The sequence below is a fragment of the Pelophylax lessonae genome (assembly GCF_965119305.1).
Source record: "Pelophylax lessonae genome assembly, chromosome: 5".
Lineage (NCBI taxonomy): Eukaryota > Metazoa > Chordata > Amphibia > Anura > Ranidae > Pelophylax > Pelophylax lessonae.
Window position 1 is genome coordinate 497,521,245 of NC_138772.1, and position 24,602 is coordinate 497,545,846.

Below are 24,602 nucleotides of genomic sequence, written 5' to 3' on the forward strand. Positions count from 1 at the left end.
GGCACTTAGACCAAAAGTAACTTGTTGGCACATGGGTTTTTTCAAATGAACTCTGCTGACTTAAGAGATTCTTTGCATCTGATGGTAGGTAGTCATGTTTTAATTGCAGTGTCCCCTTTGGGCAGATTTTCTCCCCATGGAAAAACAGGAAGGAAGTTTTTTTTTTAAACTGGCACACAGTCAGCTACAAAAACCAAACAAAAGTTTCTAATTCTTCCACTATGTACTAATAAAACTGTTTTTATTCCTGCACGTGTCCCCGCTGGAGAATCTCTTTACTTCCTGTTCAGATAACACAAGGCAAATAAAAACTTTTTTTTTTTTACTTTTTGAACTCTTAAAAAATGTTTTTGGCTGGAATCCTCCATTTCTTGTTTAAAATATTTTATTAGTTTAAGAGCATAAGTAGATAAGGATATGGAAGTCATTTCCCAAATATATGAAAATTGCATAGCACAGGGTCCAAGCAGGAACAAAACATATCTATCAAGTGTGAAGTATAGAACTATATTGCAAAGGTGGAGTTCAATTGGGGTAAAGGAAAGAGGGAGCAAGGTCATGATCTCCTCCAGGACACCCCAAAAGGGATCAAACTGTGGCCCGGAGGGAGACCATACAGTAAGAAAATCAACATACAAACTAATATAACGTGGGAATTATAGGGCATCAAGAAGAACTGTGTTCCGTTTGGAGCAATAAGATAATAAGAAAAATGTAGGCATTGGGTGTCCTCTAAAGACACCATGGGATAGGACCCGAGTATTTGGAAAATAGATAAATGTAGCTAAAAATAATTGTATTTAACCACTTAAGCCCCGGAGGATTTTCCTGCTAAAAGACCAGGGGGTATTTTGCGATTCGGCACTGCGTGAATTTAACGGACAATTGCGCGGTCGTGCGACGCTGTACCTAAACGAATTTGACGTCCTTTTTTTCCCACAAACAGAGCTTTCTTTTGGTGGTATTTGATCACCTGTGCGATTTTTTGATCACGCGCTATAACCAAAAAAAGAGCGACAATTTTGCAAAAATAGCAATATTTTTCACATTTTTTTATATGAAATTCCCCAAAAAAAAAATGTAAAAATCAAAATTTTTTAACATTTTTGGCCAATTTGTTTTATCCTACCTATGTTTGGTAAAAAAAATCGCAAAAAGCGTATTTTGATTGGTTTGCGCAAAAGTTATCGCGTTTACTAACAAAGGGAAAGATTTTTGTCATTTTTGTTGTTTTTTTTTTTAACGCGTAATGGCGGCGATCTGCGATTTTTTTTGCGGTACTGCGACATTGCGGCGGACAGATCGGACCCTTGACTGACATTTTTGACACTTTTGGGGTTACCAGTGACATTTCTACAGTAATCAGTGCTATACATATGCACTGTTACTGTAAAAATACACTGGCAGTGAAGGGGTTAACTTTATTTGGGAGGGAGGGGCTGTGTGTGTCCCTAGGGGCGTGATTCTTACTGTGATTGGCTGTGGCTCTAGCTGTAAGGACACTGATCAACGGATCTACATACTAGATCCGAGTAATCAGTGTCTTTACAGCGATGAGAATGACAGGCAGCTTGTTTACACAAGCTGCCTGACATTCTCCCTCTTCCCCCGACGATCGCCGAGTGGCCGGCGGACATCGGGTCCGCTGGTCACACGCGCGGGGGGGGTGCGTGACCGCGCGGGAGCGGGAGCGCGCCTCCGCGGGCGCGCGCTCGCTCCCCAGACCCTCCCAGGCTAGTGACGTTAATTAACGTCACTCTGCCTGGCAGGGGCTGACCGCCGCAGTAAATCTACTTGCGGCGGTCGGCAAGCAGTTAAATTGTATTTAGCACAGATTCATTATAATCTAGAGCAGGGGTTCCCAAACTTTTCAGACCGCGACCCCCAATATTAGATTGCTGACGACCCGCGACCCCGACCCCTCCCCCTCGTATGTAAGATTTGCGATTTGGTTACATACTGACAGAGCTAAAACAAAAAGGAACACAATCTCTAAGCCAGGCTATTTTATTAACAAATTATGGACAAAAACAAATACATCCATAACTGTGAAATGCTTACAGACAGAATACGAACAAGCTGCCGACCAGAAATGAAGTATTTTAAGTTGTTTCCACTGTTGATAGGAAAATGCGAGTGATGGCAGCGGCGCCTTTATCCATGTCATATAGTGCGCGCTCCACTCCGCACAAACACTTGGATATGCGCTTCATAAAAGCTAACATTTATCTGGTTAACGTTAGAGTGAGCGGCCTCTTTCTTTAAACAAATTCGTTTAGGCTTTACAATAAATATTGTTTATGGGCTAATTAATGCCACAATAATTTGTTTATTTTATTGGCTAATTGTATTTTTCATTTTTGTTTTGCACTGAATACCATTGAATATTTTCATTGAATGCATTAAATATTTGCCGTGCACCGCTATGCCAGAAAAATGTTAAGAGCCACCTATTTTTTTTATAATAAAGGGTTTCTATTTCCTATTTACGCGAAATCTACAGACGCAAACAGACAAAGTGTAATAAAATAAAGACCTAAATGTGTATTTCGGACTTTTTTTTTCACCACAGTCTGAAAGAAGACATGTTATTGAAGACAAATATCCAAAAATCTCAAAATTGACCAGTAAAAAAAAAAACAATGTTTTTGCCTGCCGTGTCTCGCATTAACTCGCATTAAAAATAATAAAAAAAAGTTTCTGTAAATCATCTCGCGACCCCCCGCTCCCCACTCCGCGACCCCCCGGGGGGTCGCGACCCCCACTTTGGGAACCACTGATCTAGAGGAAGAATTTTAGAAATCCACGGTCTCCAGATGGAGTCAAATTTGCTCAAGGTTGCCTTATCCTAAGCTATCGGAATCCTCCCTTTCTTTGCAAGTAAAGGTGTATTACATCTTATAAATTGCACAGCAGGTTTACGGATCACTTACCAAGAGCGTTGAATGTAGCAGCATGCTCCCACAAGTTATCATCTGGCGCTGAACGCGGTTGCCACAGTAGTGCATCCACATCATGTCTTAGGGAAAAACAAGGCATCAGCTCTGGGGTCACGACTGATGAAAACAGAAACTGGTTGCTGCCCAGGTTCACCTAAAACAAAACCAAACAAAAAGGTCCATGATTACCAATGATCAGCCTACAAAGTGTATCTACTGTAGCTAATATTTTTTTTTTGTGTGTGTCCCCAGCTTGATTTCCAAACGAACATCCAACATGGGACTAAATCAGCATACATATAATATAATATATATTATACAGTATTTGTAACAGAGGAAGACATTTTTAGATGTGAAAAAAAATAGCACTACTTAAATTGTGTGTATATTTGTGTCCCTATATACTGTGTATGTAATGTTGATGAATACTTTGCAAAAATCATATATACTTCTAAATAACTGGTTTACGAGTAAGTAGTTATGCATAGTGCAGGGACCTGCTAACTTCTAATGGGGTTTCCTTTTTCATTCATTGCATTACATTTGGAACAATAAAATTGATGTGATTTTATTAACAACAAACAAAATGGCCACTGCCCCCACCTATTACTGGCCTTCATAGCAAAGAACACATGGAAGGGCTCCACACATGAAACAAACAAAGGTAAAATTCCCAGTTCAATCTGCTAGCCAGTCTGCTTACCAACCAAATTAACCTGTCTAACAGTTTGCGTCAAAACAGGGGTTTAGTTAGCACACATTTGCAAACGCATGTGAAAGCTGCAGGGCCACTCCACGGCTCCCTGTATTACCTGCAGTCCTACTCTAATGAATTTATAAGAGCCTTCACAGTGGAAGCACATGCAAGCGAATGGATAGATATGGGGCAGGTGAGCCTGGAGGTGGCCCATCCCTCCTCTGAAAGGTAATTGGGGGCATAATGGAAGCCCAGCTGATAGTATTACAGCAAAGGCATCCAGTATGTCCACTCACTCACTGATTTTATTAAACCAGAGTAGTACTGTGATAAATTATTTATTGGTCAGCTTAGGTTTTAAAAACTATTAAAGGTTTTCTTTCATTTGTGATTAGAAGTCCACGGCTGACACTTCAGAATAGCATACACTATTTAAAGGTGTAACTCCTTGAGTGAGATAGGGCCCTTTCACACGGGCGCTCCGTATATCCGCAAATCATCCTATTTTTTTGCGGATGATTTGCGGACATAATGTAAGTCTATGGCATTGCGGATGTCAGCGGAATACAATCCGCTGACATCCGATTTTCTTCCTGTCAGTTCTGTTCCGTTTTTTTGAACTGAACAGAACCCTATTTTTTCATCCGTTCAAAAAACGGAAAGGAAGGAAAATCGGATGTCAGCGGTGTCATCCGCTGACATCCGCAAACCCCCATAGACTTACATTATGTCCGCATATCATCCGCAAACGGATGGGATGATATGCGGACATACGGAGCGGATAACAGAAATGTCATCCGCTCCGTGAAAAAAAAAAAAAAAAAAAAAGGACCGCAGCGGAGCTTTTACACGGAGCGGCCGTGTGAAAGAGCCCTAAGACACAAAACTATATAAAAAAAATAATAAATTGAAAAAATATTTATAAAACACAAATTAGGGGCAGATTTGTTCTCTGTTTACAAAATAAACAATAAATGAATTACCATGTAAATGATATAACTGCAACACTTCAATCCCTGAGACAGTTCGGAGGTTAATTGTCATCAATTTTGTCACAACTGAGAAAACAGGCGTAAAGTCGCTCTTTACCTGCCCTATCAAGCAAAACTAAAAAACTGTTGAGAGTAATGTTAACATTTTTGCACTTTTAACCGATATGCCTCTTGCTCTAGAAAATATCACCCAATGTACATTAACTACATAACCGAACAAAACATTTTAGCACCACTAAAACCCTTCTGCCCGTAAAATAATGTTTATGGCCCCCTAATGGCGCTGACGTCCACGCATGAAATAAATGCCTTGTGCTGCAACTGTCTGTCCACCAGACACCAAAGAGGTCTGAGAGCAATCAACACAGCATAAAATAGTCGCCACCAAGGACTTCCTGTCTGTAAATAAAAGTTATCCTTTATTCCATCCCACAAGATATAAAACAGACAGACGAAGATTCGCATTTTAAGCACATCCTATATCAAGCCTGGATCTCATTTGGTTGTATTATTCGAGGATTTTCACTTTTGTTACTGCTTTTGGCCAATACTCATCCACAACAAATAGAATAAAATGCAAAGTATTTTAGGTCAGTTTTATTTTAAAGTTATGTTTTTAATTTGACATTTATCAGTCATAATTTTTTCACAGCCTGTTAACCCTGACGCACACTAGTTGCAGTTGAATCCCCATTCAGATACTCTACTATACTACGTACATGCTATACTATGTGCATGTAGCTTAACCAGTTGCCGACGGCCCACCGCAGATATACTATATCTACACGATTTCATGCATGCGGTCCCAACGCCGCGCGCATGAAATGACAGTGGGAGGCAGGCCGCGGGAGAAGCGTCAGTCAGAGAAACTGACAGAAGACCCGCTTGCTTAAGTAAACAAAGCAGGCGAGTCTTCTGTCACACAGGCAGAGAGAGATCAGGAGTTTCAGCTAAGTTGAAACCCTGATCTCTCTGTGCCTGTCACAGAACCCATCCCCCAGTCAGTAAGCATTGTTAGGCATACATTAACCCCTTTGATCACCCCCTGTGTTTACCCCTTCCCTGCCAGTGTCATTTATACAGTAACAGTGCATATTATTTAGCACTGATCACTGTATTAATATCACTGGTCTCCAAAAAGTGTAAAAAATATCAGTGAAGGGTCTGATCTGTGAGCCGCAATGTCGCAGTCCCGCTAAAAATTGCTGCCTTTACTAATAAAAACAAAAAATAAAAAGTCCAAAAATCCATCCCGTACTTTGTAAACGCTATAACTTTTGCGCAAACCAATTAAAATATGTAGCAGAATACAAATTGGCCTAAACTGATAAAAAAATGTTTTTATTGGGAATGTTTTATGGCAGAAAGTAAAAAATACTGTGTTTTTATTTTTTAAATTGTCGCATTTTTTTGTTTATAGCGCAAAATCTAGAAACCGGAGAGGTGATCAAATACCACCAAAAGAAAGCTCTATTTGTGGAGAAAAAAAGGACATCAATGTTATTTGGGTGCGGCATTGCACACAAAATAAGAGTGCCGAATTGCAAAAAATGGCCTGGTCATTAAGGGGGTAAAATCTTACGGAGCTAAAATGGTTAAAGGAGAACTCCAGCCAAAAATAAAATTGACTAACCTTTTAAAGATAAACAAAAAACGGAATTTTTGTAAAATCTTACCTGTAAAATTCCTTTCTCTGAGTCCTCCGACAGTCGCCGCCTCTTCATATTCGTCACATATGGGGTATTAGACTTTGCTCCGAAGGAGTAGCTAGGCAACAGAATATGTTAACATTAAAGCTTTTAACATATCACACCCTCAAGGGGTGGTCCCCTCAGTCAATACCCTCCTACTTCCTGCAACCATATCTCAGTTTCAGTGGAATAGCAGTAGAGTATACAACCAAACCCCAAAAGAGGGGCGGGGGCGGCGACTGTCGGGGGACTCAGAGAAAGGAATTTTACAGGTAAGATTTTACAAAAATTCCGTTTTTGCTTACGTCCTCCGACAGTCGCCGCCTCTTCATATTCGTCACATATGGGGACGTCCCAAAGCAGTGCAAACATGAGGGGTGGGAAACGCATCCGCGCCGAAAGGCAACGCAGTCTCCGTATCAAAGAAAGGAACCTTACCAAAGGAAGGAAACCAGCTGGGCTACAGGAAAAATAATTGCTCAACAGGAGCAACAACCCAGGAAAAGACAAATAACCAGGGGATAAAAAAAAAACTTATCCCAACAGCCAGAGGTCCCCAACAAGGGACCCTAGGGAATTGCCGCACTAAGAACCTTGCGGCCAAAGGAAGCATCCGCCGATGCCTGAACATCTACTTTGTAGAATTTCGTGAAAGTGTGCACGGTCGACCAAGTCGCCGCCTTACACACCTGGGCTACAGAAGCCCCATGACGACAGGCCCAAGACGTACTCAGAGATCTAGTAGAGTGCGCCTTCACAGGCACAGGGGGAACCTTCCCCTGCAAAGCATAGGCCTGTTCAATGGTCTGCCTGATCCATTTGGCGATGGTAGAGGCCGACGCCGCCATGCCCTTCCGAGGACCCTCTGGAAGAACAAACAAGGAGTCCGTCTTTCGAAAAGACTCAGTCGATTTAGGGTAAACCCTTATCGCCCGAACAACATCCAAAGAATGTAATCTCACCTCCTTTGGATGTTTAGGCTTCGCGCACAGCGAAGGCAAGACAATATCCTCATTAAGATGGAATTCCGAAACTCGCTTCGGAAGAAAAGAAGGATTAGGTCGCAAGACCACCTTATCCAAATGAACAACCAGATACGGAGACTTGCAGGACAAAGCCGCCAGCTCCGACACTCTGCGAGCCGAAGTGATCGCAACCAAAAAGGCGACCTTTTTGGACAACATAGACAACGAGATCTCCCTGATCTGTTCAAAAGGAGCACGTTGTAACACAGATAGAACGAGATTCAAGTCCCAAGGGGGCAGAGGATCCCTCCTAGGAGGAACCAGATGCCGCACTCCCTGAACAAAGGTGCCAACCAAGGAGTTGGAAGCCACGGGACGTTGAAACAGAACGGCCAGCGCAGACACCTGACCCTTTATCGTAGCCAGCGCCAAACGCTGATCGACACCCGTTTGAAGGAAGGACAGCACTCGGGAAACCGAGTACGTGCGGGGTGAAAACCCCCTGGACTCACACCAGGCAAAATAGGCCTTCCAAGTACGGTAATAAACCTTCCCCGAGGAAGACTTCCTCGCGTTGATCAAGGTATGAACGACCTCTGGGGAGAGACCCTTCTCCTTCAGGACCTCGGTCTCAACAGCCAGGCCGTCAAAGCCAGCGACTGTAAAGCAGGATGGTATATCGGTCCTTGAGACAGGAGATCGTCTCGAAGAGGCAGACGCCACGGGGCGTCGACCGCCAGATTCACGAGGTCTGCGTACCAGGACCGGCGAGGCCAGTCCGGTGCCACAAGAATCACCGTGCTGCGTTCCGAGTGTAACCTGCGAAGGAACCTGGACAGCAACTGAATCGGTGGAAACGCGTACATCAGCCTGTACTGATGCCACGGGGCCACTAACGCGTCCGACGCGTCTGCCCGAGGGTCGCGCGTCCTTGCCACGAACCTTCTCACCTTGTAGTTGAGACGAGACGCGAACAGGTCCACATCTGGAAGACCCCACTTCGCGCACAACATCTGGAAGACAGCCGGGTGGAGAGACCATTCCCCCTGATCCAGGGTCTGGCGACTCAGATAGTCCGCCTGCCAGTTCTCCACCCCCGGAATGTGAACCGCCGTTATCGCCGGGACATGAGTCTCGGCCCAAGACAGAATGTCGGCCACTTCTCGAGCCGCTCGGGCACTCCTGGTGCCCCCTTGGTGGTTGATGTATGCCACCGCCGTGGCATTGTCCGTCTGCACCCGAACCGGGCAGCCCTGCAGCCGGTCCGTCCAGCGATGAAGACAGAGATTTATCACACGCAATTCCAGAATGTTGATCGGAAGGGAAGACTCCCCCTCCGACCAAGTCCCCTGGGCGGACAGAACGCCCAGAACACCACCCCAGCCCGACAGGCTGGCATCCGTGGTGATCACCGTCCACGAGATAGGACGAAACGACTTGCCCCCGGACACCATCGGGGACTGGAGCCACCACAGAAGGTCTCTTCTGGTGCGATGACTCAACGAGATTTGAAGATCCAGAGATTGAGGTCGCCCGTCCCACATGGACAGGATCTCCGCTTGGAGACCCCGCGTGTGAAACTGGGCGAAGGGAATCGCCTCGAAGGCCGAGACCATCAATCCCAGACATCTCATGCACGTCCGCAGAGACGAGTGCGGAACGTCCCTGAGGGACCTGACTTCCTCCTGAAGAGTTCTGAGTTTGTCTTCCGGCAGGAAGACCTTCGCCTGCACCGAGTCCAGAATCATTCCCAGGTAGGGAAGACGAACCGACGGACTCAGTGTCGACTTTGGAAAATTTATCGTCCAACCAAACTCCTGCAGAGTTTGCATCGTGACAGACAGGTCCTTCTCCAGACCCTGGCTGGTCGCAGACCGAACCAGAATGTCGTCCAGATACCCCAGGACAGAAATGCCCTGTGCCCTCAATAATGCCAGAACCGGTGCAAGCACCTTGGTGAAGACCCGCGGAGCCGAGGCGAGACCAAAAGGCAACGCCACGAACTGGTAGTGATCCTCCGCAATGGCAAATCGAAGGTACCTCTGGTGACCCTCGAAAATGGGGATGTGAAGATACGCATCCTTCAAATCGATGGAGGCCATGAATTCCCCCGGAACCAGGGCAGCCACCACCGACCGCAGGGATTCCATGCGGAACTTGCGAACCCGCACAGAGCGGTTCAGAGCCTTCAAGTCCAGAATTGGACGAACCTTGCCCTCCTTTCTGGGCACGGTGAACAGATTGGAATAAAACCCCCGAAATCTGTCCCGATGAGGCACCGGAACTACCACTCCCTGAGCCCTCAGGTCCCGCACCGCCAGGTGCAGGTCCCGCAAACGCTCTGGAGACAGTTGAAGATTTGAGGGAAAAAATCTGCTCTTCGGCCGAGAGAAACTCGATCTTGTAACCAGATCGAACGATTTCCTGAACCCATCTGTCCCGAACGCGGGCCAACCAGGGCTGAAGAAAACCGAGCAAGCGTCCCCCCACCCCAAAACTGGGTGAGGGCGCCCCTTCAGGCCGCACTGTTATGGGCTGCGGATCCGGATTGACCAGACTTCTGTTTTCCAGACCAGGGCTTCTTCTGAGAGCCTTGACCTTTGAACGGTTTGCCCTTGTAGTGCGACCGAAAGGCACGAAAGGACCCCTGAGAGGGCCGAAAATTAGCATGCTTCTTCCCAGAAGCCCCCTTAGCCTTGGGGAAATGGGGCAAGAGAGTGCTCTTACCTCCGGTGATCCCCTTAATCAACACATCCAAGGACTCCCCAAAAAGGCGAGACCCATCATAAGGCAGATTGGCTAAGGTCTTACGTGAAGACTGGTCCACCGACCAACATTTCAACCAAACCAGGCGGCGAGACAACACCGCCACGCTGTGCACACGTGCAGCCAACGGGACTAGGTCCAAGTCCGCATCACACAGATACATGACACCCTGGTGGATTTGATCCACCATATCCAGGGTCGCCGGCGAGGCCGAATCGGCCACTAGGACGCGCCTAAGCATCTGCGTCCAACTTGCGACCGCCTGGGCCGCCATGAGAGAGGCAAACAGAGCCTTAAGCATAGAACCCGTAACAGAATAAGTATGACGGGCAAGAGACTCCAATCTCCTATCCGTGGCATCACGGAACACAGGGGAATCCTCTGCAGGAATCGCAGTGGATTTGTTTAAAACCGCAATTGCGTGATCCACTGGGGGTGGCACACACCACCTTTCATCAGTGGAAGGCGAGAAAGGATAACGCAGCTTGAACCTACTTGGTACAGCAAAAGGTTTGCGCAGATTGCGCCATTGTTCCTTAACAGCGCGCTGAAAATCATCATTGCAGGGAAAAACCTGCGGCGTCCTGCGTTTTCTCTGCGTCCCATAAGCCGCCAAGGCAGCGGGGGGACACACTTCATCCTGCAAACGCAGCGTTTGTTTTATGGAAGCAATCAATTCATCCATGATTGCAAGCTCTTCAGGCGAGCCAGGGGGAGAATTATCAACCCCTTCAACTTCAGCCTCCACCTCGGACCCCACTAGATCCAGGGAGGAGCGGGACCCCGATAAGGAGGCCCCCGCCATAACAGCCCCATCACCTTCACCCTCAGAATCAGAGGAAAGAGAAACTCTGGGTCTTTTAGTAGATTGAGCAGCCACCAGAATCTGCACCTGAGCAGCAAGGCCAGCCACAATAGTGGCTAAATCCCCCCCTGGGGGGGAAACAGCGGTCCCCTGGCTTTCCACCAAGGCGGTAGGAAATTTGCCCTCCTGAGAATCCATTGCCCCTATTACAAATGCAGGATAAGAAAGGGTTAACTGCCCCTTTAACAAGCGCGGCGAGCGCAGCCCACCGCACCACACACAAGCACAATGAGACCCCCACAGGGACAACAAAACTGACACAGGCAATGGATAGGAAGGATATAACCTGAGGAGACCCTCGCCGCTGCTGCTGCCTCGATCGGTGTTCCTGGAGAAGAGGAAGTGATGCTGCCAGGGCGCTCTATGAAAGCCTTTGGGAGGCTACAAGAAAATGGCCGCCATCCATGTAGAACATGCGGCCGGAGCGAGTGTAGGCAAAATGGCGCCGTTTGGCGCCGAAACCGCCGCTCCACAGTACAGTAATGCACACATGTCATCCATGTATAAAAAAACATGTCAGATCGCCGCAGCGATCGCTGTATAGTGCCCAAACATGCCCAAAACATGCCCCACAGCACACAGCTTCTCACACTGACAAGGCTGAAACACACAGTGTCACACAGCTCCCCCCCCCCCCCTTGCAGCCCACAGCATGCAGCCGAGTGATAGGGAGACAAACAGTGTGAACAGAGGCAGGTTACACAGTCCCAGACTGACACCCCCCCCGACAGACAGGTCCCCACATAGATACACTTACCTCACAATGGCGTGGGGGACCCGCACAGGCGAACAAGCCGCTGCACATGAGGCAGGGAGAGTCGCATACAAGACGCACAGAATGGGGGTTAAGAAACCGCACAGCGTCCAGTGAGGTAGCCACCTCACCAATCATCCCAGCACCGAACAGGGATGGGTCGTTCACTGTGCCAGGAGCGTTACCTGGCTGAACGCTCGATGGCAGGCTGGGAAGCCACTGACCCACGACCAGGGGGATCAGCCCGAGACCCAGCCCGCATGATCCTCTTCATCCGAAGAACTAACTAACGCTGACAAAAAGAACAGCTAAGTAAAGGTAGAGAGAAAACTCAAACAAAAAATCAAAAAAGAATAAAGAGTCTGGGGCACAAAGCCCCAGCACAGAGAGAGCCAGCCACTCCTGACAAGCTAGACATTGAAACTGAGATATGGTTGCAGGAAGTAGGAGGGTATTGACTGAGGGGACCACCCCTTGAGGGTGGGATATGTTAAAAGCTTTAATGTTAACATATTCTGTTGCCTAGCTACTCCTTCGGAGCAAAGTCTAATACCCCATATGTGACGAATATGAAGAGGCGGCGACTGTCGGAGGACGTAAGAGAAACAGCTTTTGCATTGATAACTATCTTCAATCCAGAAAATTCTCCTGCAGTTATTATTTCTGCACTAGACATCCTCAGTCTGATGACCAGCATCATTCATCCCACTTTCTCTGAGCCCAGGTTGTAATGGACCCTCATTCAGCTTGGGATTGGACAGTGAAGCAGCACCGTGAGGAGCCAATCTTTAGGTCACCATGCGTTCGCCTCACTATAAGCATGCTTTGTTCTTTTCAATGGACTGAATGGTTTGCGGCTTCTACCAATTCTTCCTCTGATGCTGGCCATACACTATACAAAAAATCGTTCAAGCTCATTTTCGAAAAATGAACACTCGGCTGAGAGAGCAGAGGATCGTGCCATCATGTAATGAACTCATTTTGATTGATAACTTGTTCATGTAGGCCTGGAAGACCCTCTTTTCTCATTACCTAGTATCAAATTTCCCATATTAACATCGGCTAAATCTGCATGGAGAGAAGCTATAATTATATTCAGATACTCCACTAGAACTGCCACTTTGGGATAATCCCTCTTTTACTCAATTATTTACCATTTAAGACTCCGCATTTTGGAAACAGAAGGGACTGAACATATTGATGGATATATATAACAATGGTATTATTCATCCCTTTGACAATTTACAAAGGCACTTTAACCACAAATCCTTCTACAGCTATTTGCAACTATGATTTGCTCTACAGGCCCTATTCGGGACCCACAGCCCCATTGTCCCTGATAGGAGTGCTCAGATCCCAGGGTCCTAAAGGGTTAATTTCTGAATTGTACTCCCATTTACTGAACATTAAAATATATACAGCACCATTGCCTGCTAAATTAAGATGGCAATCTATATGTCCAGACATGTCGGATGAGGCCTGGGAGGAGGCCTGTTTCTGACATTTAACTGTTTCACCCGCAGCCAATAAACTCATTCAACTTTATCATTCACCAACCATATCTCACTCCAGTTCACTTGCTGGCTATGGGTTGTACTTCCGCTTCAAACTGACCGTGTTGTGCACAACCAGGAGCCAAGTTTAATTATTTATTGTGGATGTGCCCAATTATAGCTTATTATTGGAAACAGGTCATAGAACTGCTGTCTAACCTACTTACAGCTCCAGTTCCACTCACCCCTAAAGTATACCTACTAGGGTTACTAGATGAGGAACTTGGCCTTGATATGCTAAGATTTTCCTTAAATAAACTATTTTTGAAAAATAATAGCGCCTAAATGGATGCAGACCACCCCCCCCCCCCCCCACCTCAATGGATTAATGCTGTTAATCAGATTATACCTTATGAGAAAGTAATATATGAGCACAGGGGTTGCCCTCGCAAATACTTTAGGATTTGGGAAGTCTGGTGTAACCCAAAACTTAAATTGCTAATGATTGACATTGATTTATCTTAAAGCAAAGTATCTGTGGGAGATGTGCCCTGCCTGATTTCTCGTGTAATAAAAAGTATTAAAAAAAAAAAAAAAATAGTAATTTCCCTTTAAAAGAAAAATATATACAAAATCATGACTGGCTACTGGCATGTAACGGAAGCACTCTTCAGGAGAGCCATACCCTACATTTTCAAACCTCTCAAATCCAGGAAAGTCCACTTGAGAATTATAGAATAAATTACATTTCCTGTGTTCTTTTTAAGTGTCATTCTGCATGTCATTTTTCAAATTAAATATTAATTGTCAAAGACAGTGGTGATGAAAAGAAGACCTGCAACGTTCTTTCTATAGATGATTCCTTTGACAGCTTGATTTCTCCTTAGGCACGGCAGAAACTTTGTTCATGCAAATGATATATAAAAGGTAGTTTGATGTAGCAAAATGTAGAGAGGGATAACAAGGGGGGAGGGGGGGTTGTGCTTGAAGGTACATAAAATACATACAGATAAGGACCTGGGACATTACCCCATTTTTCCTGATCTTCAATTCTTTTTGTCCCAGGTCAAAAAGAACTGAAGCTAGAGGAGGGAATGTCCCTTTTGTCTGAAATTTCTCCTGAAAAAGCAGGGCACTTCCTTGTATATGAAGGTGCCCAGGCACTCCTATGCCTACCGAGGCATAGCTATATATCTGCAGTGTGAAATCTGGAGTAATGTTGCCTCGGTCTGCTAGTTTCAGGAGATCTGGTGAGAAATTTGATGACCTTCAAAAAAAAAAAAAAAACCCTGCAAGACGATGGCATCGCATACTAGCACACAAGAGGCATAACTAGAACTTTCAGGGCCCCGGTGCAAGAAACCATGAAGGGCCCCCATAACCCCTGGCCAGGGCCATTTTCTTCAAGCCCAGGCTCTTCTCACTGATCCTGGGGCCCTTTATTACAGCACGCAGCAGAACCCTTTAAAAAATTCTGCAGTGGGCCCCCTTCGTGCCATCTTCGGCCCTCTCCATGGTGGTGGAATGCCAGGGCCCCGTTGCAAGTGCGACTTTTGCGATGCTGGTAGTTCACCCACTGGTGTCAGTAGTTTTTATTTTTTATTATTTTAGTTTTCTTATTTTTTAGCTTTTTACAATTTCATTGATTCAGAAAAAGAAGGATCCGGTAAATTACATATTTATGTACCTCTTCTTGGCTCTCCATCATGACACATCTCCTGCAGCAGCCGGTAGGAGAGGGAGGGAAGCCAGCAGCACTGTGGGGGGCGGGGGGGGGGGGGGGAAGGAGAACCAGGGGAGCACGCATGGGCCCAGAGACAGCAGAACACAAGTGAACTGGATAGGAGGGGTGGCAGGGGCTCCATTTTGCTCCTGCAGCTACAGTAAAATAGAGGAAAATGGAGGACATTAGTTCCTCTAAATGCTGCCCCTGCCTATCCAGGTGTACAGGGGAGAAGCACAGGCCCCCTGGAGCATATGGCCAGGTTGCAATTGCAACCCCTGTAATTACGCCCCTGCTAGCACATTATGAAATACTTACATTAGAACGAAGCCCTCCAACAACACACTGTCACCGCTGCCAGGGCTTCCGTCTTCACCCAGTTTTCCTTCCGGGTTCGCATGCTCCGGCCATTTGATTGGCTGAGCCGCGATTACTTCACTCTCGCACAAGTTGCAGCATGGAGCTCTGAAGGGACAGCATGGGTATATTCACTGTATCCACAGGTAAGCCCTATTATAGAGCTTACTTGAAGGTACAAGTTATAAAAAAAAAAAAAAAAGTTTACTACCACTTTAAAGATAGTCGCTCTCTGCTTGCCTTTTTTTGGGCATAGTGTTTCAGGGTGGAGTTCCTCTTTAAGGCTCTAGAATATATCCCAATTGAATTGCCTTGAAAGAAGCTTGTACCCACAGAAGTGAGCTTCCATTACTGTATTTTGTTTACAATGGAAGCTGCCCAGCTGTCTCTAGTTCAATTTTCCAGAAACAAGTAGAGTCAGAACTGATCTATACTCTTGCTCCAGGTCAGCGGATCAGTAGTGAAGCTTCTGGAATTAGTTTGGGGCAACTAGAATTTTCAGAACCGGTCAGTAATGAAGGCTACTGGCCCATATCACATCCCATGATGCAACAAGCCTCCCATCGCTTTGTGCAACATAGTGGAGGCGTGACCAAGTTGATTTTTTTTTAATAAAAGTTAGAAATTGCATACTGCAGACCTCATGCAACAAAAGTTTGCATCAGTTTAAACCACATATATCTGAAAATGTCAATAGGAGTCTTGAAGTGCCTGCTTATAATGAAAAAGATAAATGGCTTAACAAAACAAAAATAATTTTTTTTTGCTTTCTGCTATAAAACTTTCCCAATAAAAAAATAAAAATAAATCTTTTTTTTCATCAATTTAGGCCAATATTTATTCTGCCACATAATTTTGGTAAAAAAAAGTCCCAATAAGTGTATATTGATTGGTTTGCGCAAAAGTTATTGCGTCTACAAACTAGGGGAAAGATTTATGTCATTTTTTTAAATTAATTTTTTACTAGTAATGGCGGCAAATCCGCAATTTTTAGCGGGACTGCGACATTGGGGCGGACAGACGGACACCTAACTGACACTTTTGAGGGGACCAGTGACATTACTACAGTAAATAGTGCTAAAAATATGCACGGTTACAGTACTAATGACACTGGCAGGGAAGGGGTTAACACCAGGGGGCGAACATAGGGTTAAGTAGGCAGTGCTTTCTAACTGTGTGGGGGAGGTACTCACTAGATGAACAGAGACCTGTGTTCCTAAATAGGAGGAACACAGGATCCCTGTGTTCATCTCTGACAGAAAAGCAGTCTGCCTTGTTTACATCAGCAGACCGCCGTTCTGTCTCCATGGGGAGCGATCGCAGGCGCCCAGTTGACATTGCGTCTGTCGGACCCACTAATTGGCTCGCTTCCAGCCAATCGGCAAGTGCGCACACCCCCACTATCTGTTACATAAAGCGATGTACAAGTACATCATTTCGTGTAACAGAGCCGACTTACCGCAGTAAAATTACAACGGCTGGTCAGCAAGTGGTTAAAGTACATCAAAACCCAATCACCTAAATCTCCCATAAGCTTTAACCTACTCATGGAAATTCCAACATTGAAGTGGTTCTAAAGGCTGAAGGTTTTTTTACCTTACTGCATTTTCTGCAATAAGGTAAAAAAAACCTTCTGAGTGCAGCTCCCTCACCTGATACTATCTAAGCCTGATCTCGATCCAGTGATGTGCACGGAAGCAACCAAGCTCTCCTTCCTCATAGGCTTAGACAAAAGTGGGAGCCAAGTCAGAGCCAGTGAGAAGGAAACGCGGGACAAACAGAGTTGGTTCAGGAGTGAGCCCACACAAGTGCCCCATATCAAGCAGCTTGCTATGGTGGGCTCGCAGCAGGGGGGTGGGGGGGAGCCAGGAGCACCAGCAAGGGTCCTGAAAAGAGGAGGATTGGGGCTGATTTGTGCAAAATCATTGCAGAGCAGATAAAGGTTACTTCCTGTTATAAAGGTGACAACGCCTCTATTTTTGTATTACAATTGCCCCCCCCCCCCATATTGACAGCTGGTTTAATGCTCTTCTGGTGGAGACTAAAGCCCCGTACACACGTACCGATCGTCGGCCGACCAATCGGCTGTCTTTTGTCCCCGGGCTGTCCTGTCCGCTGAAAAGTGCAAAAGACTGCACACTAATTTTGTCCGCCGACTGCAGAAGTGATGTCATGTGATGGTTAACTTTCCCTGTGTTTTTTCTTTTCTGAGCATGCCCAGTCTTGCAAATCTGCTCTCTGTTGGCCGAATTCTGTACTGACTGGCGAACAATCGGCCGTTCTGGTGTCAGCATACAAAAATTTTAATGCTTGCAAGACAGATTCTGTTCGGCTGAAAGTGCGCTGTCGGCTGTCAGAAGCATCATACTAACAAGCCGAAAATCGGCCGATCGGTCGTCGGCCGAATCTTTTCGGCCGACAATCTGCACGTGTGTACAGGCCTTAAGTGGTCATATCAGTTCTTCCTGTGCAGACATGATCCATTGTTTGTCTGAATCGAGAAACCAATCATGGACACTAATGCGCAACCGCTGATGCTGGCGTACATGCATGTAGACAGGAAGCATTGCACAAAAATCCGCAGTAGATAAGCAGGTGAAAAAAATATAACCACTTGCCATCCATGCACTGTAGCTTTACTGCTGCAGTGTGGGCCATCTGCGCAGAATCCCGTATATATACGTAATTCTGCTCTTCCAGGTAGGGGGCACATGCGCATGGCGGCTGTGCTACGATTAGTCACAGCACAAGCGGATCAGCGGGTACCAGCTAAAAGATGACTTCCGGCACCCGCTAATCCGCGAGAAGGAAGACAATACAGAGCTGTCTATGTAAACATTACAGAGCTCTGTCCTGTCAGCAGGGACGTGCTTGTTTTTGTTTCCCTGCAAAGCAGAGAATAAAATAAAGTGCATCCCTTAGTGAAAGCTCCTCAAAGTACACAAAAACACTGGCTAGGCACACAGTTAACCCTTTGATTACCATAGATATTTAACCCCTTCCCAGCCAGTGTCATTAGTACAGACAATGCAATATTATTGCAGCCCCGCTAGAAGTCGTTAATTGCTGTCATTAATAGAATAATAAAAAATAAAATAATTCCAGTATATATACCATAGTTTGTAGACGCTATAACGTTTGTGCAAACCACTCAATATACGCTTATTGGGTTTTTTTTAACCAAAAACTTAGATGGAATACATTTTGGACAGAATTTATGAAGAAATTGGATTTTTTAATTTATTGGATATGTTTTATAGCAGAAAGTAAAAAATATATATATTTTTTTTTTAAATTGTCAGTATATTTTGTTTATAGAGCAAAAAATAAAAAACCCAGAGGTGATATCAAATAACACAAAAAAGGCTATATTTGTTTGAAAAACTAAATTCGGGTTTACAATCTACTTTAGTTTGTAAAGAATCACGACTGGATCAGCACAAATGATCCTAAAATGGTTTGGGCAGTGAAAAAAGTAGCATCCCACTATAATGTGTTTCAATAAGCTTACAGAGTTCTCCCTCTGTGCACTTAAATTGCAATACATCTTTATTCAAGAAAGAGTTGAATTTGAAATACTTTGAAGGAACATGGACTTGACTGCTATAGCTGTACATCTTCTTCCCTTCTACTTTCGTCACCTCCAGACTGTCAAAAGATCTTCTAGACAACTGAAGATGAATGCACTTCTAAAGCCTTTTGCATATACATTATACAATATATTCTAAGCAGAAGAGAATTGCACTTTTTACAGTTTTTTTTTTTAGCTGAGCTAGTCTGAGAAACTTCAAAGGAGAAAATTCCCACTGATTCGCCCGCAGAGAATGAACATAAATATTGGAACACAGAACAGTATACACAAAGCAAAGTAGACCTAGAAAAATGCTATTGTAGCAATGAATCATTTTGCTTGGGATTTCCAGGACCACCACGCATGACCTGATCAATGTAAATTATACGAGTATCACTTTCTACATCTGGGCTGCACTGAGGTGCGATGAAGATCAGTGGCAGCTGTTGGCATGACTAGGATTGACTGGATAACCTACTTGCAGCTCTATCATTCTCTTTCATAAAAGAGACAAGAGATTTCTGTCCTCTATCTTCCTAATCGACTCACTCAATCACAAGGTTGGGTAGATCCCAGCAGAGATCGACTTGTCTGTAAACAGAATGAAGTATTATAGTTGTCAGTCTATATTAGATAAGATCTGCTTGTTTATCGCTGTCCACGCATGTTACAATCTTCCAACTACTAGGAAGTGCCAATTTGCAATAAAATTTATTTTAGATCTGTATACTACTAAGTAGGGGCCTGCCTAACAGCCATACTTGTTCATTATGTATACATCTTCTTTTTGCTTGTATGTTCAGACTGCAACCTGGTGGTTGCAACTGCCACTTGGGATAGTAGTTTTTTCTTACTGGTATTATCTTAAGGTATTATTGTGGGTTTAAATGATGATTCCTGGGCTTCTACACCCCAGAGGATCCCCAAAGTTTCCTTGGCTTGTAGTGTAATGTAAAAATAGTTGAAATTGAAGAGCACACACCACTGCCAAGAGGTCCATAGAACTTTATTCCATTAAAGGGCTTGACTGGCAACAAAGGGAACACACCAGAAGTGAATTGGACTTATAATGGTATATTTTCCAGTGTGAATTCAAAGTACAGACCTAGTCAGCAGCTTATCTAGCAGCCAAACAAGCTGTTCACTAGGCCTGTGCTTTGAATTCACACCAGAAAAAATACCATTAAAGATCGAGTTCACTTCTGGTTTGTTCACTTTGTTGCCAGTCAAGCTCTTATTAAGGGGGCACTTAGCTCCAGAAATGTGTTAGCTACTTTTTTAATTGTACCCCTGACCTTTATTAAAATAAATTTGTATCTGGAACTCTTAGCAGTGGTGTGACACTTCAATTTGAACTCTTTTTACATCACTCTCTGCAGAGGTCTGACACACCTCCTGCTGAGTCAGAGTTGAGCTGTCCATTTAGGAGGCAGTATGAATTTTGCTGCTTGCAGAGCCATAGGTCTGACTTAGTAAGAGAAGGGGAGGGCAGACCTCTGCAGAGAGACCATTGCTGAACATCTTTCCTTAATGTATTTGGCAGTTTAAAAAGTTCAACTGGGCTTTAACCTAACCCCTAAAATACTAAGTGTGACGGTACTCACCGTCACTGGGAGTGAAAGACAGATACTTTATGGTTTGGATAACTTCAAATGGGAGAGTAATATTTATCAACAATATCTCTCAAGAAATATGAAGATTTAATCCCACTTTACACTTTAGACCTATAGCCTGTTGCCATGAAGTCTGTGACTCCTAAATAATCAAAGCAATGCTTAGATGTGTATTGAGATAATGTGTATTGTATTTCAGGAGCTCAAGGACAGCCATCTGCTACTTAATTGGCTCAGGTTGATTAAATAATTGTCATCTGTTAGTTGCTGAGTGGAAATATTGTACCGTTTTTGTTGGTTGTTCTTTAGATAGGTTAATTCTATTTCTGTATACAATTTCATCTGCATATGATAATGTAATCAGGCAACCCCTGACCTGATGGGATAATTTGATCAGGAGGGGGAAGTGCTCATGTGTGTATAAATGGAGTGTGAAACTGATCAATAAAGGAGATTCCAGTACAAGCTAAGTTGTCGTCTGCTAGCTTTGTATGTAGGGGGGCTGGGAAAATCTGGTATCTATGTTCACGACTGGGAGGAAGCCTTATACTGATGGAAGTCCACAAGTACAATGTGGGTTGAGGTTCTGTTACATTTCGTTATCTCTCTATGAAGCAAAAACTATTAGCACCATTTAGGGCTGCAACTAACGATTAATTTGTCTGTCGACTATCTATCGATTATTTTTACGATTAGTCGACTAATCTAACGATTATTTTAATTTTATTTTTTTTGCTTAGTGTTTTTTTGATTAGCTAATTAATCCTGTAATTAATACAGACCCCTCAGTAAGTCCCCCTCTCAGTACAGACCCCTCAGTAAGCCCCCCTCTCAGTACATACCCCTCAGTAAGCCCCCCTCCCAGTACAGACCCCTCAGTAAGCCCCCCTCCCAGTAAAGACCCCTCAGTAAGCCCCCTTCCAGCACAGACCCCTAAGTAAGCCCCCCTCCCAGTACAGACCCCTCAGTAAGCCCCCCTCCCAGTACAGACCCCGCAGTAAGCCCCCTTCCAGCACAGACCCCTCAGTAAGCCCCCTCCCAGTACAGACCCCTCAGTAAGCCCACCCACCTAGTACAGACCACTTAGTAAGCCCCCCCCCCTCCCAGTACAGACCCCTCAGTAAGCCCTCCCACCTAGTACAGACCACTTAGTAAGCCCCCCTCCCAGTACAGACCCCTCAGTAAGCCCTCCCACCTAGTACAGATGACTTAGTAAGCCCCCCTCCCAGTGCAGACCCCTCAGTAAGCCCTCCCACCTAGTACAGACTACTTAGTAAGCCCCCCTCCCATGTACTGGTTTAGATGGCAGGAAGTTCAGACAGGAAGAGGACAGGGCATCACTGCCATGAAGTATTCTCTAGGATTCAGTTGCCTGCACAATGTGGGACATGCTTCATTGCTGATAACAAATGGGACTAAAGCTGCAGGGATTTTTTTTTTAATTAACAACAATCCCAGTCCTTCATTCCAGGTTAGTGATAATTCTGAAGCTTATAAGTGAACCCTGCAGAAGGTCTGCATATATTCCAAGAATGAGTAAATGTGTTAGCCATGTGCTGACATCCTAACCTGTGAGCCGCAGTACTGAGGCTAGCAGCTCTCACTATTGCAAAATGAAACCAGCTGACCACAATAAAGTGCAGCTAGCTGGATGCCTGCAAAGTTAGCAGGCACATACAATAAACCCAACAGCTGATGTGACTGCCAAGGGTTCTAGAAATGTGTTAACGTTGCAGCGTCTATGAAAAGTTTGCTTTTAGGTAAACATGACAGTCCCACTTAAAGCATGAGCATCAGTTATAGACAATAAATAACCATATAAAAATGGTCAGTAGATCTTCAGCTGAAGTAATATACAGTTCTCAACGTTACTATAAAAGTACCTCTCTGAGTACCTGGGTGATTGGGGAGGATGGCGAAGGTGTTGTGGCAGAAGCTGTGGCGGAGTACGGGGGTGCTGGAGACTGCCAGCGCTCACCCTGTTGTGGACGGAGCCCGGGGGGGGGGGCGGATTTCACCCGGCCGGCAATGCATACAGCGGCGCTGCGGCCGGCCAGGGGGCGTGTGACGTCACGTGTTGACGAATCAACGCCTTTCACGCACGTCGACGATTTTTCGTAGTCGACGCGTCGTGGCAGCCCTTGCACCATTTTTGTGCTGTGACCTACCGGCTCTGTGAAGCCTATAGGTAGACATGTGAAACCTTAGCATTGGGGCGCACAACCATACAATGCTGGGAACAACATTAGAAACAAGGGCAGGCAGCACAGAAATCATTACACAGATAGACAATGCACATTGTAATTGCTTAAAAGAAAGTTTCTTTTAGATATTCGACCTCGATAATTTTAGTACTAATCAGGACTGTTTGAGAATTTTTTTCTACAACATAGTTTTCCCAATAGTTTCATTTTTTTCTTACATTTAGAGAACAGATTTTATATCACATTCAACTGAGAAATGAAGGTTTTTTTCTTGCTGTAAATAAAAATATAAATCAGCAAACACAAAAGCTGCCTGCAGCAGAGAATAACCTCAAAGTTTTAGGTGGAAATTAAAATCTGTATTACTGCTTTCACTACTTCTGCAGTTCAGTGTTTACTACTTCTTAGAGACATGTTCCAGGGGAGAACAAGATAAACTGTTGGATTTTCATTTAGAAGAAGAGTAGATAAACGTATATTTCTCTTCTTAAACTGTAGAATATACAGATCAAATTACAAGGAACGTACAGGCATGGATACATTTGTTGGAACCCTTCCATGCAAAACCCCCCACAATTGTCTTAAAAAGTGACCAAAATAACTGGCATTCATCATTCTCCTGATAATTTGGCTCAACAGATTTCAATCAATAAAAATAAATGAAAATGGCATGGGCAAGTGAGTAATTTCTGTAGTTCTTATTGAGATGTCTGAACCTGCCAACAGGTGGTTATACACACTCTTCCTGACAAAAAATAACCCAGGTTTGAAGGATGCCTTCTCCAGACAGGAAGTTTCAGCTCTTTCATAGATGGTCCTTTGGATTCTGACCAGGGCTCATAGAAGGCCTCTTCAGATTAGACAAATGTATTGTTTTTAGCCATTCCTGGGTGCTTTTAGCTGTGTGTTTTGCATCATTAGCCTGTTGGAGCACCCATGACTTGCAACTGTGTCACCGCTTTCTGAATTTGGGCAGAACGTTTCACTACAGAATTCATTGATTGTCTTCAGATTTCATTGTGCCTTTCCACAGATTCAAGCTAGACACAGCAAAGCATAACCAATCTACCCCCATGTTTCCCATTAGGTACAGTGTTCTTTTCTTTGACTGCTTCATTTTTTTCATCTTCGAAAACAGAGCTGATGTGACTTGCCAAAAATTCAATTTTTTTCTCAGTTGTCCAAAGGACATTCTCCCAGAGATATTAAGGTTTGTTATTATCCAATTCAGCAAATTCCAGGTTGGCTTTTTTATGTTTTTCTTTCAATAGTGGAGTCCTTATGGGTCTCCTAATGGCCAATAGATGTTGTGATCAGACACTTATGTACCTTGACCTTGGAGTTCATCCTGTATCCCCATGGCAGGTTTTCTTGGCTCTTTGTCTACCATTCACACTACCCTTCAGTTCAATCTGGATTTACCTCTTGTGGGCATATCCAGGGAGGCTGATGTAGTATATTGTAAGTGTAATCTTCTAGGTGCAGCTCATAAAAATATAATATCAAAAAGTGATTTCAGTAAATAAATAAAAAAGTGAAACTCCTGTTTTATATAGTCATGTTACACAAAGATAGATTTTAAAATGTTTCTTTTAATTTTTAGGATTATGGCTTACAGCTAGTGAAAACTCAAAGTTCAGTCTCTACAGGGTTCATACACATTTTCACCAATAAAATTCCATGACTTTTCCATGACTTCACGTAAATATTCATGACCTAACGTTTCATGAAATGTCTATGTATACATGTTAAATAAGAAGAAAATCCATGTCACACCCAGCATATTTTTACTAAAATAAATGACAAGCTTTGTAGTGTACAGTACCTCTGCAGTTAGGGTTTTGTTTCTGGATACAGCGTGACTCAAAATGGTCCCATGTTTTACAGTGGATGAGATGGAAGCACCGCTGCCGCAGCTGGGAGCCGGTGTCACTTCAGGCGCACGGGTGAAAAAGCCAGCGATCGGATTTAA

General features: G+C 44.5%; 1 protein-coding gene across 1 annotated transcript in view; it reads right to left on the reverse strand.

Annotated features, from left to right (window-relative positions):
• Positions 1-24,602, reverse strand: part of NUDCD1 (NudC domain containing 1) — a 366,332-nt gene that overhangs the window by 18,092 nt on the left and 323,638 nt on the right. Inside the window, exon 9 of the mRNA XM_082259772.1 lies at positions 2,934-3,093. Coding sequence (XP_082115898.1) covers positions 2,934-3,093 — 160 coding nt within the window. The remainder of the gene's footprint in view (positions 1-2,933; positions 3,094-24,602) is intronic.